Source organism: Macrotis lagotis, chromosome 1, assembly GCF_037893015.1.
Source record: "Macrotis lagotis isolate mMagLag1 chromosome 1, bilby.v1.9.chrom.fasta, whole genome shotgun sequence".
In the NCBI taxonomy this organism is placed as follows: Eukaryota; Metazoa; Chordata; class Mammalia; order Peramelemorphia; family Peramelidae; genus Macrotis; species Macrotis lagotis.
The window spans coordinates 195,453,382-195,470,634 of record NC_133658.1 but is presented as its reverse complement, the minus strand read 5'-3'; the positions used below and the strand labels follow the sequence as shown (position 1 = coordinate 195,470,634).

At 34.9% G+C, this 17,253-nt stretch overlaps 1 protein-coding gene across 1 annotated transcript in view; it reads right to left on the bottom strand.

Moving 5' to 3' along the window:
* Positions 1–17,253, bottom strand: part of CSMD1 (CUB and Sushi multiple domains 1) — a 2,413,561-nt gene that overhangs the window by 129,931 nt on the left and 2,266,377 nt on the right. Inside the window, exon 59 of the mRNA XM_074209535.1 lies at positions 11,246–11,419. Within this exon, the coding sequence (XP_074065636.1) occupies positions 11,246–11,419 (174 nt within the window). The remainder of the gene's footprint in view (positions 1–11,245; positions 11,420–17,253) is intronic.

Below are 17,253 nucleotides of genomic sequence, written 5' to 3'. Positions count from 1 at the left end.
TGTATAAACAATAAAATCCAAGAAAAAGAGAAAGATAAATTCCATTTCAAGTAACTATAGATAACACTAAATACTTGGGAATCAACTCTTAAGAAAAACCCAGAAACTATATGAACACAATTATAATGCACTTCTCATCCAAATAAAGTCAGAACTTAAATAATTGGAAAAATATCAATTGCTCATGGTTAAGTCAAGCAAATATAATAAAAATGACAATTATATCAAAATAAAATTACTTGTTCAGTGTCATACAAATCAAACTGCCAAATAACTATTTTACCAAGTTAGAAAAAATAATAATTCAACTGGAGCAATAAAAGGTCAAGAAAAGCAAGGGAATTGATTAAAAAACCATCAAGGAAGGTGGACCAGATTTAAAACTATGCTATAAAGCAGCCATCATCAAAACTCCCTGGTACTGGTTAAGAAATAGAGCAATGGGGGTGGAGGGCGGAGCCAAGATGGCAAGAGGAGAAGAGGCTCTCTTAGGTGCTCTCCCCAAAATATTTCACAAACCTTAAAATTATGACTCTAACTAAATTAGCAAGAGAGAAAACCCACAGAAAGATCCAGTGAGGCAATTCCCCAATCCAAGGTAACCTGGAAAATAGTAGGAAGACTTTGTTCCATGGGGTTGGAGGAGTGGCATACTGCTGGAGCAAAGGAACTTTAGCCTCCTGGGAATAGCCTCAGGGAATCTGGGAGCACTGCTCCTAGCAGCAAAAGCAGTTTCCTGACCTGCCACCCCAGGCAGCACCAAGCACAATCTGGAAGATCAGCAGGGAGACTTCTGCCAGAGCAAGTACAAAGCCGAGGTCAGCCTGGCCTTCATCATGGCAACTGCATTCAGCACACCTCAGATTCCAGAAAACTGAAGCAGGCCCATAGAACCATCCAGCAGGAGCCTCCAGGCAGCTATACCGCAAGTTCTCAGCCCAGGGAAGGTAAGGGAGTGGAGGGAGACTGTGGAGGTTTGTCTTCTTTACCTGGAACAGGACTGGTGCTTTGACCACATTCAGAAACTGATCACAATCTAGGTTCCTCCCCCCAAATAAAGCAGGGATCCTCCTTACAACCCCGGGGCAGAGGGATGTCCTAGTGGTCATTCAACAGACCAGGAGAGTACTCAGAGCCTCACACACACTGAGGTCCTTGGTGTGTGTGGGGGAAATGGTGTCCCAATAATAAATATTCAGCAACTCAAGAAGCACTCCAAAGCCAGGAACAGGCTGGGGAAATGAATAGATGGGGTAGGGAAAGGAACCTGACTATAGAAAATTATTTTGGTCCCATGGAAGACCAAACCACACAATCAGAAGATGAAAAAGTACAAGCTTCTGCATCCAAAGACTCCAAGAAATATAGAAGTTGGGCTCAGGATATGACAGAGCTTGAAATGGATTTTGAAAACGAAGTAAGGGAGATAGAAGAAAAATTCTGAAAAGAAATGAGAGAGATGCAGGAAAAACATGAAAATGAAGTCAGCAGCTTAGTCAAGGAGATCCAAAAAAATGCAGAAGAAAATAGCATGTTAAAAAGCAGCTTAAGCCAAATGGATAAAGCAATTCAAAAAGTTATTGAGGAGAAGAATGCTTTAAAAACAAGAATTGCCAAGATGTGAAAGGAGATAAGAAAGCTCTCAGAGGAAAATAAATCCTTCAAATGTAGAATGGAACTAAAGGAAGTTGACTTTATGAGAAATCAAGACACAATAATTCAACACCAAGATAATGAAAAAAAAATAGAAGAAAATGAGAAATATCTCATTGAAAAAACAACTGATCTAGAAAACAGATCCAGAAAAGTTAATTTAAAAATTATTGGGCTACCTGAAAGTCATAATCAGGAAAAGAACCTTGACTTCATTTTTAAAGAATTTCTATGGGAAAATTACCCTGATATCCCAGAAGCAGAAGGCAAAATAGAAATTGAGAGAATCCACCTATCTCCCCCAGAAAGAGATCCAAAAAAAGACAACCCCCAGGAATATTATAGCCAAGTTCCAGAACTCCCAAATCCAAGAGAAAATATTACAAGCAGCCAGAAGAACACAATTCAAATATCATGAAGCTGCAGTCAGGCTCACAGAGGACTTAGCAGCAATTACATTAAGGGCTCATAGGGCTTGGAATATATTCCAGAAGACAAAAAAGCTTGGAATGCAACCAAGAATCAACTACCAAGAAAAACTGAAAACCCTCTTCCAGGGGAAAAGATGGATTTTCAATGAAACAGGAGACTTTCAAATGTTACTGTTGAAATGACCAGAGCTGAAGAGAAAGTTTGATCTTCAAGCATAGAGAAGCATAGAGAGGGTGAATGAGAAGGGTAAATTATGAAGGACTTAAGCATGCTGAACTGGGTGTATTATTGCATGGAAAGATGATACTGATAGTACTCATATGCACCTTCTCAATAGAGCAGGTAGAATGAGTTTTTATAGATGAGGCACAGAAGAGAGCTGAATTTGAAGATATAATGTGTTGTACAAATGGAGTCAGTGGGTGAAAGGGAAATGTACTGGCAGTAAGAGAAAAGAGAGGTAGAATAGGCTAAGATATTTCACATAAAAGATATTTCGTGTAGTTTTTGCATGGTATGGAAGGGGTTAATGAGGGAGCCTTCATTCTCATAAGAAATGGCTCAGAGAGGAAATAGCATATGCATTCAATAGGGTATAGGCATCTAGAAGAAAAAGGAGAGAAAGGGGATAGTGGAAGGGGAGGAGGGATGTGGATGATAGAGGAGAGGATACATCATAGGAGAGGATAGTCAGGTAGAACACATTTTCTTTTTACTTTTTGCAAGGTGTTGGGTTTGGGTGGTCTCTCTGGGCACAGAGCCTGGTGGTTGCTTGGTCTCTGGGAGAGGATGCGGGCTTGGGGCCTCTTGATCCCAAGGCCAGTGCTCTGTCCACTGTACCATTTGGTTGCCCCACAGCATCTTTTTGAAGAGGGTCAGAGTGAAATGAGAGAGAAAATATAATAGATGGTAGTGAGGAGAATCAGCAACAATAACTGAGGAAAAATACGGAAGCAACTTCTATGATGGAATTATGATAAAGAAAGTGATCCATCTGAGGCAGAGCTGATGGTATCAGAACACAGACTGAAACATATTTTTTCTATTTATTTTATTTATCATGAGGCTTTATATTTTTGTGGGAGGAGGTAGTATTATGTTTATTCTTAAATAAGAATATTTTAGTAATGTGTAAAAACATTAAAGAGGGGGCAGCTAGGTGGCACAGTGGATAGAGCACTGGTCCTGGAGTCAGGAGTACCTGAGTTCAAATCCAGCCTCAGACACTTAATTACCTAGCTGTGTGGCCTTGGGCAAGCTACTTAACCCAATTGCGTTGCAAAAAAACTAAAAAAAAAATTTAAAGAAAAAAAAAGCTCCAAAAAAGTAAATAAATAAATGGAAATGAAAAATAAAAGAAAAAGAGTAATGGATCAGTGGATTAGGATAAATTCAAAAGAAACTGCAGTAAATGATTATAGCAATCTACTAATTGACAAACTCAAAGATCACTCTGGGATAAGAACTCACTATTTGACAAAAATTGTTGGGAAAACTGGAAAATAATATGGCAAAAACTAGACATAGACTCACATCTCAAAAAACAACACCAAAATAAGGACAAAATGGAGACAGGATTTAGACATAAAGGGTGACCATAGATAAATTAATAGAACATGAAACTATCTATCAAAGTCATGGAAAGGGTATAAATTTATGACCAAACAAGATTTAGAATATATTATGAATGATTTTTACTATATTAAATTTAAAAAGTTTTATACTAATAAAATCAACGCTATGTGGGATAAAAATCCACTTAAAAATATGGAGACTCCTGAGCAAAAAGGAAAAATTATTTTGGCTTTTCTTGAGAAAAGGGCATACTCCAAGTCTCACGAAGGTAGTGAAAATCAAGGAGCTGTACTGAGGTGACAGTCAAGCAAGATTATATGACCTATCACATTTTCTAGCCCACTCTCTAGCCACCCCCCCCTTCCAACCTGATTGGTTAAGGTTTTCAGAGTTACAATCTTTATGCAAAAAAATCTACCCAGCAACAAAGAGAAGAATAAAAGGTTTCCATAAAATATTACCTCACCATCCAGATGGCTAGGGTATCAGAAGATTTCTAATAACCTTCCATTAAATGAATTAATGTCTGCATATGTAAGGTCTTCTAAGGAACTCTACTATCTTCTTAGTTTAGTACTTCTCAAACAAGAGAAGCCAGGATACTGTTCTCACAGTCCATTACCAAACAGGTGGCTAACTAAGACTGCAAGGTCTCTTCTCTGGAAGTATTCCATGATTCCCTCCCTAACAGAATCAAGGCAAGGTCATTCTGGAAATAGTCCACCGTTTTGGGAGGGTGTCTGACTGAGAGCTCAAGGTCTCTATCCCTCTTCTAAGAATATTCTAAGAGTAATGGATATCTTTCTTTTAATGATTTTTAACCATGAGAAGACTTCACTAGGAATGTTAACTCTTAAGAGGGAATATTCTACTCAATGCGGCCAAAATTAGAAGAAAAGCAGAAAGCTGGGAAATAATCTTCACAACTAGGAGTTCTAAAAAGGTCTCATTTCTAAAATATATAAAGAATTGCATCAAATTTATAAGGATAAAAAAATCATTCCCTAATTGACAGTCAAAATATATAGTAAGTTTCCTAATGAAGAACTTAAAGCTGTATCTATATCTATATCTATAATTATATGAAAAAATGAGCAGATCCAACCATTCTGTAGAACAAAATGGAACTATGCCCCCCCAAAAACAATAAAAATGTTCATACTCTTTGACTCAGCAATTACAATTCTAGGTCTATATCCAAAAGAAATTGTAAAAAATTGGAAAAGTCCCACATGTTCCAAAATATTCATAGTTACTTTTATTGTAGTGGCAAAGAATTGCAAATTGAGGGGATGCCCATCAGTTGAGGAATGGGTAAACAAGTTATAGCACATGAATACTATGAAATATTATTGTGCTATAAGAAACCATAAATGGTTGGACTCTAGAGAAGCATAGAATGACTTACAGGATCTGATGCTGAGGGAAGGGAGCAGAACCAAGAGAACAATGTATACATGAACAGCATTATGATATGAACAACCTTAATGGAAGCAGCTATTCTCAGCAGTTCAGACCTAGGACAACTCTTAGATCTGCTATGGACAATGTCGTACCCATCCAGAGGAAGAGAAAAAACAAAGCAAAACAAAACAAAAACAAAACAAAAATAACATTTCAGCATCTGATGAACACTTTATTAAAATTGTCTCTAATGTATCTCTTTCCCTTAATCCTAATTCCTCATACAGAAAATGACTAATCTGTAAACATGTTTACCAAAACTATGTATATACAATGCTAACCTGACTGTTTCTGAGGGGAGGAGGATGGGAAGTGAGGATGGAAGGAAATTTTGTAACTTAAAAATATACATGTGCATGTGAATGGAAAAATAAATAGATGATAGATAGATAGATAGATAGATAGATAGATAGATAGAGATAGATAAATAAATAAATTCAATAAAAATATTCTTTTTCAGTTTACGCATATATCATAGTCCTCTCTTTGATTTTTCAATCTCTTCATAATCTGATTCCTTTTTACTTTTCCAGCTTTTTAGAGTAGTTGCCTCCTTACTCAATCACGGACTATGTGTGACCCCATTTGGGTTTTTCTTGGCAAAGATATTAGTGTGGTTTTCCATTTCCTCCTCCAGGTCATTTTATAATAAGGAAACTGAGGCAAGAAGGGTTAAGTGACTTGTCCAGACTCACACAATTAGTAATTGTCTGACTCCAAATTTGAACTCAATTCCTGGCTCCAGGCCTGGTGCTCTATTCACTACAAGCTGCCTCTCAATGAAATGAAAGAGGATGAAATGCTAAAGATAATGCCAACGTTTTGAGCCTGAGAGAATATTAGAATGGTCCAGTCTTGGGCAGAACAAAAGGAGCTGTTTCATTTGGCTCAAAGGGTTGATTGTTACCAGATGAAAAAACTGAATTACAGCTTTAGATACAAATAAAATGACAGAGATAGTTCTAAGTTACTTCATACCAATATTTTTTGATATTTCTTTCCAGTAGTTACTAGTGAAGTTGCTTGGTTTAAGTAAAAATTTCATTACAACAACTTTGAATTCAGAATATTTGTTTGTGTATCTCAGTAGAATTTTATTTTTAAAAAAATCTATTAAACAAATTTTTGGTTCCAGGTTGTTGTATGATTTTCAGTATTTATCACTGGGAATAGAATAATAGAAGCTGTAAACATATTGTGCTTGCAAAGAAATCAGAAATAAAGGGGTTTTTTTGAGCAATAAAACTAACCTAAAACTGAGACAGAGTCATCTGAAACATTAAAACTCCATAGACAATTTAAAAATTCTACCTACATGCTAATAATTAGAAAATTCCAGATGACTTAGCCTCATGTTTGCACAAAGAAAATCACTAAAAGCATTGTTGGTTTAAATACAACTGATTATATCTACACTTACATACCTACACCTGTAACAGATGTATTAAACTGATGAAGTATGAAATTCATTTTCTCCTTAATGACAAGGATAAGAATATTTCAGGAGTAAATTAATGTTTAAGAACTTGAGTTCTTTCACAATTCCTTAATAGAGCTTCACTACATTCTGGTATTAATTGACAGCCAAAGAGAATGATTTTAGTTGCCAAATATATGACAACAAAAGTCAAATGATTCCATCTTTTAAGCAAGATACATAATTTCCATCAAAGAAATTTTTAAAAATATAATAGCAGAAAGACAATGAGAGATTGTATGGAATTATGCAAATAATTCTAACATAGGAACAAAGAAACATGAGTTCTAATCCCATTGATACCATTAAGAGCCTTTGGACAGTCACTTCTCAATATGTGCAAATTGTATTTATTAATGCAGTACAAGGGGGCAAGGTATTAGTCTGATGGAATGTTGATGGAAACTGCTATAGTGAAAAGCCATTAATTCTTTTTGATAACCAAGGAATATGGATAGAATGGCCAGGACTTAAGCCAAAGGATCCTCAGGTTCAATAAAAAAAATAACAATAAAAAATAAAAAATAAAAAAGGGTCAGCTAATAAATATGGAAGAAGTTCTGAACTGGGAGTCAGAAAACTTAGGTTTTGAATCCTAGCTCAGTTTCTTATTAGTATGAGACCTTATCATGTTATTTTACACATGTGTGTATGTGTCTTCATAGAGCTTGCCTATACAGAAATTCAAATATTGATTCATATGGCTATGTCAATACAAAGAAAAAATAATATCTTGACATATGCTGCTATATTTATTTATTACTGAGGGGGTAGAGCCAAGATGGCAACAAGAATGAATCATGTCTTAGACACTCTCCCATAAATCTTTGAAACTAAGGACTCTAACTAAACTTTCGAGAGACAGAACCCACAGAGGGACCCAGTGAGGCAGTTCTCCTACTCAAGGTAACCTGGAAAAGAGCAGAAAGACTCTGCTCCTGGGGGTTGGAGGGGTGCTTGCAAGTGGGGTGGCCCGCCAGAGCGAAAGAACTTCAGCCTCCAGGAGGCAGCCCCAGGGTGCTAGGAGCCGTGGCTTACAACAGCGGGGGGAGTCTCCTGATTTACGCCCCGGGGAGCACCGGGCACAAATTGGGGGAACAGCGAGGGACCTCTGCCAGAGCGAGCACATGAAGCCCAGCCCTCAGGGCATACAGCAAGCAGTTTGGTCACCACAGCCCAGATCCAGGAAACAGAAGCAGGCAGAGCATGTAAGCAGGAGCCCCGAAGGCATGAGCCCATTGAACCCAGGGAGGGGAGTGAAGAGAGAGAGAGACTGCAGAGCTCTGCCCCTGGAACTGGACTCTGGGGCTCTGACCACATTCAGATTTTGATCACAGTCTAGAACAGCAGGGCCCCCCACCACAGCTCCATGGCAGAGGGGGTTTGCATATGGTCATTCACTGACCAGGAGGGAGGACAGAGCCTCATACACTGAGACCTTTGTGGGGAGTGTTCCAAAAGCTCAGGAAGCACCCCAAAAACAGTCTTAGGCTGGGAAAATGAGCAAGCAGAGAAAAAAGAGGAACACCATTGAGAAATATTTTGCATATGAGCCCAAGAAGGATCAAAACACTCAGTCTGAAGTTGAAGAAGCACAAGCTCCTGCATCTAAAGATTCCAAGAAAAACAAAAATTGGGCTCAGGCTATGACAGAGCTCAAAAAAGACTTTGAAAATCAAATGAGGGAGTTAGGAAAAAAATTGGGAAAAGAAATGAGAGAGATGCAGGAAAAACATGAAAATGAAGTCAGCAGCTTAGCCAAGGAAATCCAAAAAAATGCTGAAGAAAATAGCATGCTAAAAACCAGCTTAGGTCAAATGAATAAAACAGTTCGAAAAGTTATTGAGGAGAAGAAGAAAGCTTTAAAAAGCAAAATTGGTCAGATGGAACAAGAGATAAGAAAACTCTCTGAGGAAAATAAATCCTTCAGACAAAGAATAGAACTCAGGGAGATTGAAGAATTTATGAGAAATCAGGACTCAATACTTCAAAACAAAAAAATGAAAAATTAGAAGAAAATGTGAAACATTTTGTTGAAAAAACAACTGATATGGAAAACAGATTTAGGAAAGATAATTTAAAAATTATTGGAATACCTGAAAGTCATGATCAGGAAAAGAGCCTTGACATCATTTTCAAAGAATTACTACAGGAAAATTGCCCTGATATCCTAGAAGCAGAGAGCAAAATAGAAATGGAGAGAATCCACCGATTCCCCCGGAGAAAGAGACCCCCAAAAAACAACCCCTAGGAATATTATAGCCAAGTTCCAGAACTCCTAAGTCAAAGAGAAAATATTACAAGCAGCCAGAAGGACATAATTCAAATATCGTGGAGCTGCAGTCAGGATCACACAGGATTTAGCAGCAACTACATTAAAAGCTCATAGGGCTTGGAATATACTATACCAGAAGGCAAAAGAGCTTGGAATGCAACTGAGAATCAACTACCCAGCAAAAATGAATGAACTCTTCCAGGGAAAAAGATGGACTTTCAATGAACCAGGGGAATTTCAAATGTTCCTGTTGGAATGGTCAGAGCTGAACAGGTTTGATCTTCAAATACAGGACTCAGGTGAAGCATAGGGATTGGAGGAGAAGGGGAAAATATGAGGGACTTAACAATGATGAAATGCATGTATTCCTGCATAGAAAAATGACACTGATAATACTCATATGAACCTTCTCAGTTAATAGAGCAGGCAGAAGGAGCTTTTATAGTTGAAGTACAGGAGAAAGATGAATTTGAAGATAAAATATGGTGTAAAAATGGAGTCAATAGAAAAAGGGAAATGTAATGAGAGAAAGAAAAAGGAGAGGGGGAATGGACCAAGATATTTCATATAATAAGATTTTTCTTTATTGCAATGAACTATTGCAATGACAAGGAAGGGGGGGGAAGGCAAGGGGGAATGAGGGTATCTTTGCTCTCATCAGAGGTGGCTAAGAGCAGAAAGAGCTTATATACTCAATGGGGTATAGGCATCTGGAGTAAGAAGGGGGGGGACAGGGGGAAGGGGGGATGTTTGTGATGGAGGAGAGGATGGACCATGGCAGGAGAGTGGTCAGATATAACTCATTTTCTTTTTTACTTCTTTCCAGGGGCTGGGATTGGAAGGCCTATCCGGGACCATAGGGCCAAGTGGATGCTGGGCCTAAGGGGTGGTATGGGGGCTCAGGCCCTCTTGGCCCCAGGGCCGGGGATCTGTCTGCTGTGCCACTCAGCTACCCTATAGCAAAGTCAGAGTGAAAGGAGAGAGAAAATATAGTACATGGTACTGGAGAAATACGAAAGGAGGGAGTTGCGATCAGCAATGGCAACGGTGGAAAAATATGGAAGTAACTTTTGTGATGGACTTATCATAATGAATGTCATTCACCCGTGACAGAGTTGTTGGTGTTGGAACAAAGACTCAAGCACATTTTTTATTATTATTATTTGGGGGGGGTGCAGGGCAAATGGGGCTGGGTGCTCTGCCTGGGGCCGCATAGCAGGGTGATCCTTGGGTGTGTGAGGCCAGATTTGGACCCAGGTGCTCCTGGCTCAAGGGCCAATGCTCTGTCCTCCACCCAGCTACCCCTTTATTTTATTTTGGGTCTTTTTTTTCTTTTTTTTGGTTTTTGCAGGGCAGTGGGGTTGGGGTGGCTTGCATGCCACATGGCTGGGTGATTGTTGGGTGTATGGGGCTGGATGTGGGCTCCGGTGCTCATGGCTCCAGGGCTGGTGCTCCATCCATTGTACCACCTGGCCATACCTACAGTTATTACTATTATTATTTTTTAACTTTAATTTTTTTCTCTCCACTTTATCGCTCAAGTGAGTCTATATTTTTTGGGGGGAGGGTTATTTTGTTTGCTCTTAAACAAGAATATTTTATTAATGTATAAAAAACATTATTTGTAAAAAAAAACTATTACTGAATAACATTTTCATGTCATTTGAAGTTTGCAATGACATTGGCTGACACCCTGTTCTGGGTCAGGCCTAATTCAAGACAGTTTCCTGGTAGTATATCTATCTATCTATCTATCTATCTATCTATCTATCTATCTATCTATCTATAGATATCTATAGACCTAAGATTAGAAGACCTAGGTTCAATGCTAGACTGACTACTTGGTAGCTGTGTGAGTTTGGGCAATTTATTTGCCTACTCTGAGACAGTGTCCACATTTGTAAAATTAAGGGAGTAGAGAAAAAATAATTTTCCATTCAACTCTAAACAACTGTGTTTCTATCATTTTAATTTGATCAAATAATTTTCCATTTATTTTACATATTGAAAATATAGGAAAAACCTGGAAAAATGATAGGCAAAAGTGGAAAAGAAAATAAATGACAATGTGTTCCTATCATAATAGAATTTCTAAAATATTGTCTCAAAACTGCAAAAAAAAGTCTTTTAAATCACTTAGATCATGATACTTTACTTATTGCTCAAATAAAAAATTATTTAGAAGTTCAAAGGTAAAGTCACATTATTAGCTGAGGCATAAGATATGTGTAGAAAAGCATATAGGTGTACTGTAAGAGATAATTTTTTAGAATGAAAGTATTAATGGTCTGTATTCTCAATTTGGTCTTAAGCTATTTTAAAATTTAATTTGAACAACCAAAAAAATTGAAATCCTTGAATTTACTTACCTAGACACCGAGTTTCTGTACCACTCCAAAGTCCATTTGCTAAGCATTCTCTGACATGTGAGCCAACAAGAGTGTATCCTGTGTTGCAAGTAAATATAGCTGTTGCTCCATATATGGTTAATGTTCCAATCTTATTTCCATTTGGTGGAAAAGACAGACCTCCACATGAGATAACTAAGGAAGGAAAAAAAATACTCTATTTGAATCTATGGCCATCTGTAAAATATTCTTATATCTAAATTAATTAAAGTTTCCAATTTATTTTTTATTTAAGGACCAATGATAACAAATGTCATATTTAGTCAGATCAATGGTCCATCCAATGTAACAACTGAATAAAACAATACCAATAAAGAATACTTTCTAGGAGAAAAAGATTTATCTATATAAACTGATATATGACTACATCAAACCATAGGAATATATTCTCTTATATTTCTAGACTCACTCAATAACCATTATAGTTCTCAATCTGTTAATAGATCCCTTCTACTTCCAGTTAATAAATTAACTGATTAATATTTTTAGAGCCAATTTGGGTTAAATGCCTTGCCTAGGGTCACACAACTAATATGTGTCTTGTGTCAGAAGCTGGATTTGAGTTCAGATCTTTCTGATTCCAGAGCCAGTGCTATGTGTGTCTATGTGTGTGTTTGTGTATACAATATTTGAATATAGGATATCCTCAAAACCATGATGTTTCGAGTCATTGAAATTATTAATGTGTCAAAAACTGCACTGAGACTTTTGGGACACTGTATATTTTGTAATTATTTATCTGTGTAATTTCCCTCTGGGAAAAAATGTCCTCTAGAAGGTAAAATCTTCATTTTTATCTTTAAATGCCCAGTTCCTACTGGAATTTTTCCACATTTTATTTGTGAATGTTTAACTAATACCTGCCTATACTTTTTTGAACACATATACATATAAACCTTTATATAGTTCATTTTTGTATCATATTAACAGATAAAAATCATTCTCATAGCAGTTCCATAATTTGAACTTCACAATCCTGAGCGATAGACAGGTCATGTATTATTCCTACTTTGTAGATGAATTATAGTCCTTACTCATTTTCCAACGGTCATATGGCTATAATATGAGCAAAGAACCTCGATTATTTTATTCCTAATTTAGAATTCTTTCTACTTATAAATTTGTTTAATTCAACATAGGCTGCTTTATAAAATAAGTTTCATAAATTTCCTAACTACTGCATAAATTATTACTTTCTTTAATTTATCTTAAGCTTTGACAGATTCCCTTTCATTCTAGAACACTGGGATTGAGTAAATAGGCATGGACCTGGTGTTCTTTGTTATTTTATCAACTGATTAGCCTGTGTTTCAATATAGAATAGATAAAAAATTTTTAAAGTTTCTCATATTCTGGCTTTGGTGCACTGTCAAGTACAAATGCTTCACTTCCAAAGAAGGAAAAAGATAAAGCAGAAATCATTCTTGGGATTCAGTTACTGGTTATATGCCAGAACTCAATGGAATTTGTTATATTGTCATGGAGTAAAACTATGGAAACAAAATATAAGTAATCCATCAATGTTTAACAAAGAAATGTTTGAATGCTTATGTACAATTTAGTGCTAGGAATGACTCTCAAGAATAAATGCATAAAATGGTCCCTGACTTAAAAAAGATGAATGATCTAATTGGGAAAAAAAAGACAAAAAACTTAAAAAATCAAAGACTTACTAAAATAATGAATAATAGAATATATTATTAATGTTGAACTGTGTCTGAGAGGTAGAAAATCTCTGAATGCTTCATTAGTCAAAATCACTTAATTACTTAATTAAAACATATAGATGAGCCTTCCTGATTTCGGGCTTACCACTCTATCCACTGTGCCACCTAGCTGCCCCTTGTATTATATAAGCATTAATCATATTTAAAAGTTTGATCACATTCTCCTATAAATTCATTGTAGACCAAGTCATTGTCCCTGTCACCATTTGTAATTCCTTTACAGGCTGTTCAATTTCCTTTTCTAATATGAGATTATATAATGATTTTTAATTTTTGCTTAGTTTTTATTTTATATTTTTATAGATAATCTTTAGAAATCTGAGGTTCATTGTCAATAATAAATATTATGTTATAATATATTTACTTCTCAGTTTGTTATAAATTTACCTTGTATGTTTTTATTTGACAATTTTAGTCTCCTACTACATTTTAAACCTCATTGGATTAATATGTCAATTTTATTAATATATTTTACTCTATCAGTGATGTAGTCTTTTCTGGTTTTATACCAGACTTTGTTTTTCAAAATTTTATTATCAAATCTCCAGTTAGTTCTAGGTCTTTTGACTATCTTCCCTAAATTGAATGCTATTTTTATTGTAATGCTATGTTCTCTCTTTTACCTATTTACTTACAATTTCTCTTTTCTCTTAAAAATGACCTATTTTTAAGTGATGTTAATACTATGGCAGAAGAGGGGCAGAGAGCACTAAGAATTACAAAGATGTAGAATAATTTATGAGCATTAACTTAACCATTGATACTCTAAATTTAATATTCTTATCTCATGACTGATACATAAAAATAGTATAAAATAACTAAATAGTATCAATCTTGATAATTTCACCATAAACAAAAAAATCAAAATAAAGGAAAAATTGCAGTTAAATGGAATGATCACTCCCACTTTTTTCCTTGGAGATGTAAATAAGGGATTTCATGAGTTGAGCTTTATTATATAATTCAAAGCATGTTGAAATGCCATTTCATGGGACATTTGACTCATGATAAGTATTTGCAAAATATCACTATGAAAATATCTGCAACTTGTACACCAAAATCTGTTGCAGCAGATGAATAAATAGAGAAATTCTAGAAGGGATTTAAAATGATCTTCCAAAATTAATCAAGATAGACTTCAGTACTAATTCACAAAGATGTGAATAAGCAATAGAACTGAAAAATTTTAGAAAATAACAATCATATTTTAATGAGTTAAAAGACTTATAAGAAGCCTAATAGACAGATAGCATGATTATATTTTTCAATATTATAATCAGGATGAAATAGAGAAGATGAGCATCAAATAATATCACAAAAAAAGAAAATTATCATATCTTAATACTGATATGATGAGTTAACACACTGACTTGTTAGACAAAAGAGCAAAATTAAATGAAGGTAAAAGAAAGAAGGAAGATTTTTAAAAATTGATATGTGATTAGAGCAACTGCATTCTGGGTTAGACAAATTCTTAATGAAAAAATACGTATGGATGATTGAAAGAGAATATAGTTATTTAAAGTAGAAATTTATCTGTTATAAATTGTTGCAAGACCTAGAGATACTAAAATTTATCTTTGCAAATATTTGCCTTCTCATCAGGTAGAGATTTTTGTGACATGGAAGCCAAGAATAATAACAATTTAAAATGCAAACTCATTTGTAAAATATTGCAGAGAAAGATGCAATACAGCAGCAAAGAAAAATAAGCAGCAGCAGAGTGTAAAACCAATTTAAAGAAAATTTGGTTGGTTCAACTAAGCAAAGTCATTTAAAGGAGACTGAAGGTAAAAATGGGACATAAAAGGAAAATGGCAATGATCAGCAAAGATTCTCATACCACTTTGCTATTCAACATTGACTGATAGTGGAAACTTCAAATTTGGATCCTTAAGTAATTATAATAGGGATGGGAACTTTTTCTGTCAAGGGCTATTTGGGCTACTGTCATTGGATATTTATAACATCATTTAAGGGACATACAAAAATCATCAATTTAAAAGTTAATACTACTCTACTTGGACAAACATTAATTAATTCATTCCTAAAATAACTCCTAGATTTATTGAATTTTTAGTCCGATCTGCAGTTGCTAGTCTGACAGTGTCAGACCAAATTATTTCACAGGCCAAGACCCAGATATTTCCCTCCCCTGAAGTACAGTTTCATGTGTTATACAAAAAGGGATAAACAATTGAATATATAACTTTGGGAGATATAGCCAAGAAGAAAACAATTTATAAGCTCTCTCAAGGAGATTTGAAAATAGGGAAAAATAATGACTCTTTTCAATACTGAAAAATATGACTGAAAGAATATCAACAATTCTGATATTTCTATGTGCTTAATATCAACTTGGCAACACACAGCAGAATGCACAACTTTTAGAACTCTGACATAATTATGTATATAGTTTGTTAAACACAAACACTTGCATGACTGCAATATATATACATATATATATATATATATATATATGTTCTATATCAAATTGCTTGCCTTCTCAAAAGGATTAAGGGCAAAAGGGAGAAAATTTGGAACTGAAAATTTGGAAAAATTTTTTAAATTATTTTTACATGTATTCAGGGAAAAAATATTAAACTTAAAGGACCAATATACCCCTATACACACATTTTGTGCAGACAATGTCAATAGATAATATATAGAGTTAAGAATTAAGTCAAAAGATAACAACAGTAGAGAAATGTAAAGCCTTTGAAAAGTTGCAAAGTTATTTCAATAACCATCAAACTTCTCCCAGAAATAAATACCTATCATTTTATTACCAGTATTCTACAAAAATTGTTTTATGGCTAGGAGGCATCAAAGAATATTTTTGCTGAAAAATTTTTAAAGTGACATTTCAGCTAGAAAGCATCAAATAAGAATCTTCACATAGCTTCAAAATGCATCAAACGAGTAACAATAAAGGTTTGACCCCAAACCTTAGTGATTAATAAGATAGTCATGGCACTGACATATACACAGAGGTCCTCAAGTAACAGTCTGAGTTTGTTTAATTTGGAGGGGTACATAGTATAATTTTTATGAGTTGCTTACTCTCTTCTGCTTTTCAATTTAAATGGACTAATCCATAGAGAATTTGAATAGGAATTTGTCAGGAGGCCTATTAGCTAGTCAAATAATGCCACAGCAGACCTGGGAAATAGGCCACATTTCTCATAACAGCAAATAAGGAACAATTAATACAAAGTAGAGGCCATAGGATGACACCTTTTATTAAATGCAGATTAACTCACAAAGTCTGTCCCGGTACTATTTTACATAATGAATTCATTTATTTATTTATTTATTCATTAAGTATGTAACTAACCTCTGAAATTTTTGCAAGTCTTTCAAATCTTTCTTGATATTTGGCAAATAGGAATATATTAGTTGTTACATTATGGTTTCAACAAACTTCAGTTATCCCATAGTTTGTGCACAATTACAATAATATGGAAAAGATAAGGATGCAAATTGAAGAAAATAGTATGTTTTAGAATATTTCAGAACTAGTTGCATAGAATTATTTAGCCTACTGTTGAAAGGGGAACATTTAAAAACCAACAACAACAAACATCCTTCTCAGTCGTCCTCATTAATATTTTAAGAAGTAACATAATATTTTAATGTGTAATTATATAGGTCTAAGGTCCAATGTAAAATATAAATCCCCGGCTATATTTTTATAACTGTCATACAAAATATAGCACTTTGCACATTTCCTATTGAGTAAAACTAATCTTGGAATTTTGTATCACTTGAATGTCTGCAAACATTAGCCATTTCATATTGATCCTTGAAAGTCTAGTCAAAGTATAATTCAACAGGCATTAAACATTTGATGATAATGTTTGATGATGGAGAAGAAATGGGAATGATAGCAATTATGATGATGCTGAAAATGATGATGATGATGATGATGTTGATGAATGACAAATTTTTCTACAAATTTATACTCAATCACATTAAAGAAGAAATTTATTCCATTTTCTGGCAATTTTAGGATATTTAGTCAATCTAGATAATTTTAGCAATTGCATTTTTAAATTTCTAAGGTACATCTCAAATACTTATGTGAATGCTTCTCCTTTCACCAGAAAATGATAGAATACAATGGTTGAATTCAGTTAAATATATAAAATAAAATATTAAGTTTTCTTTAGGAGACTGGCTTTCCCATATTCATAAGTTTGGTTCTGGAAGATCCAAAGGCCTTTATTTCACCAAGGCTAA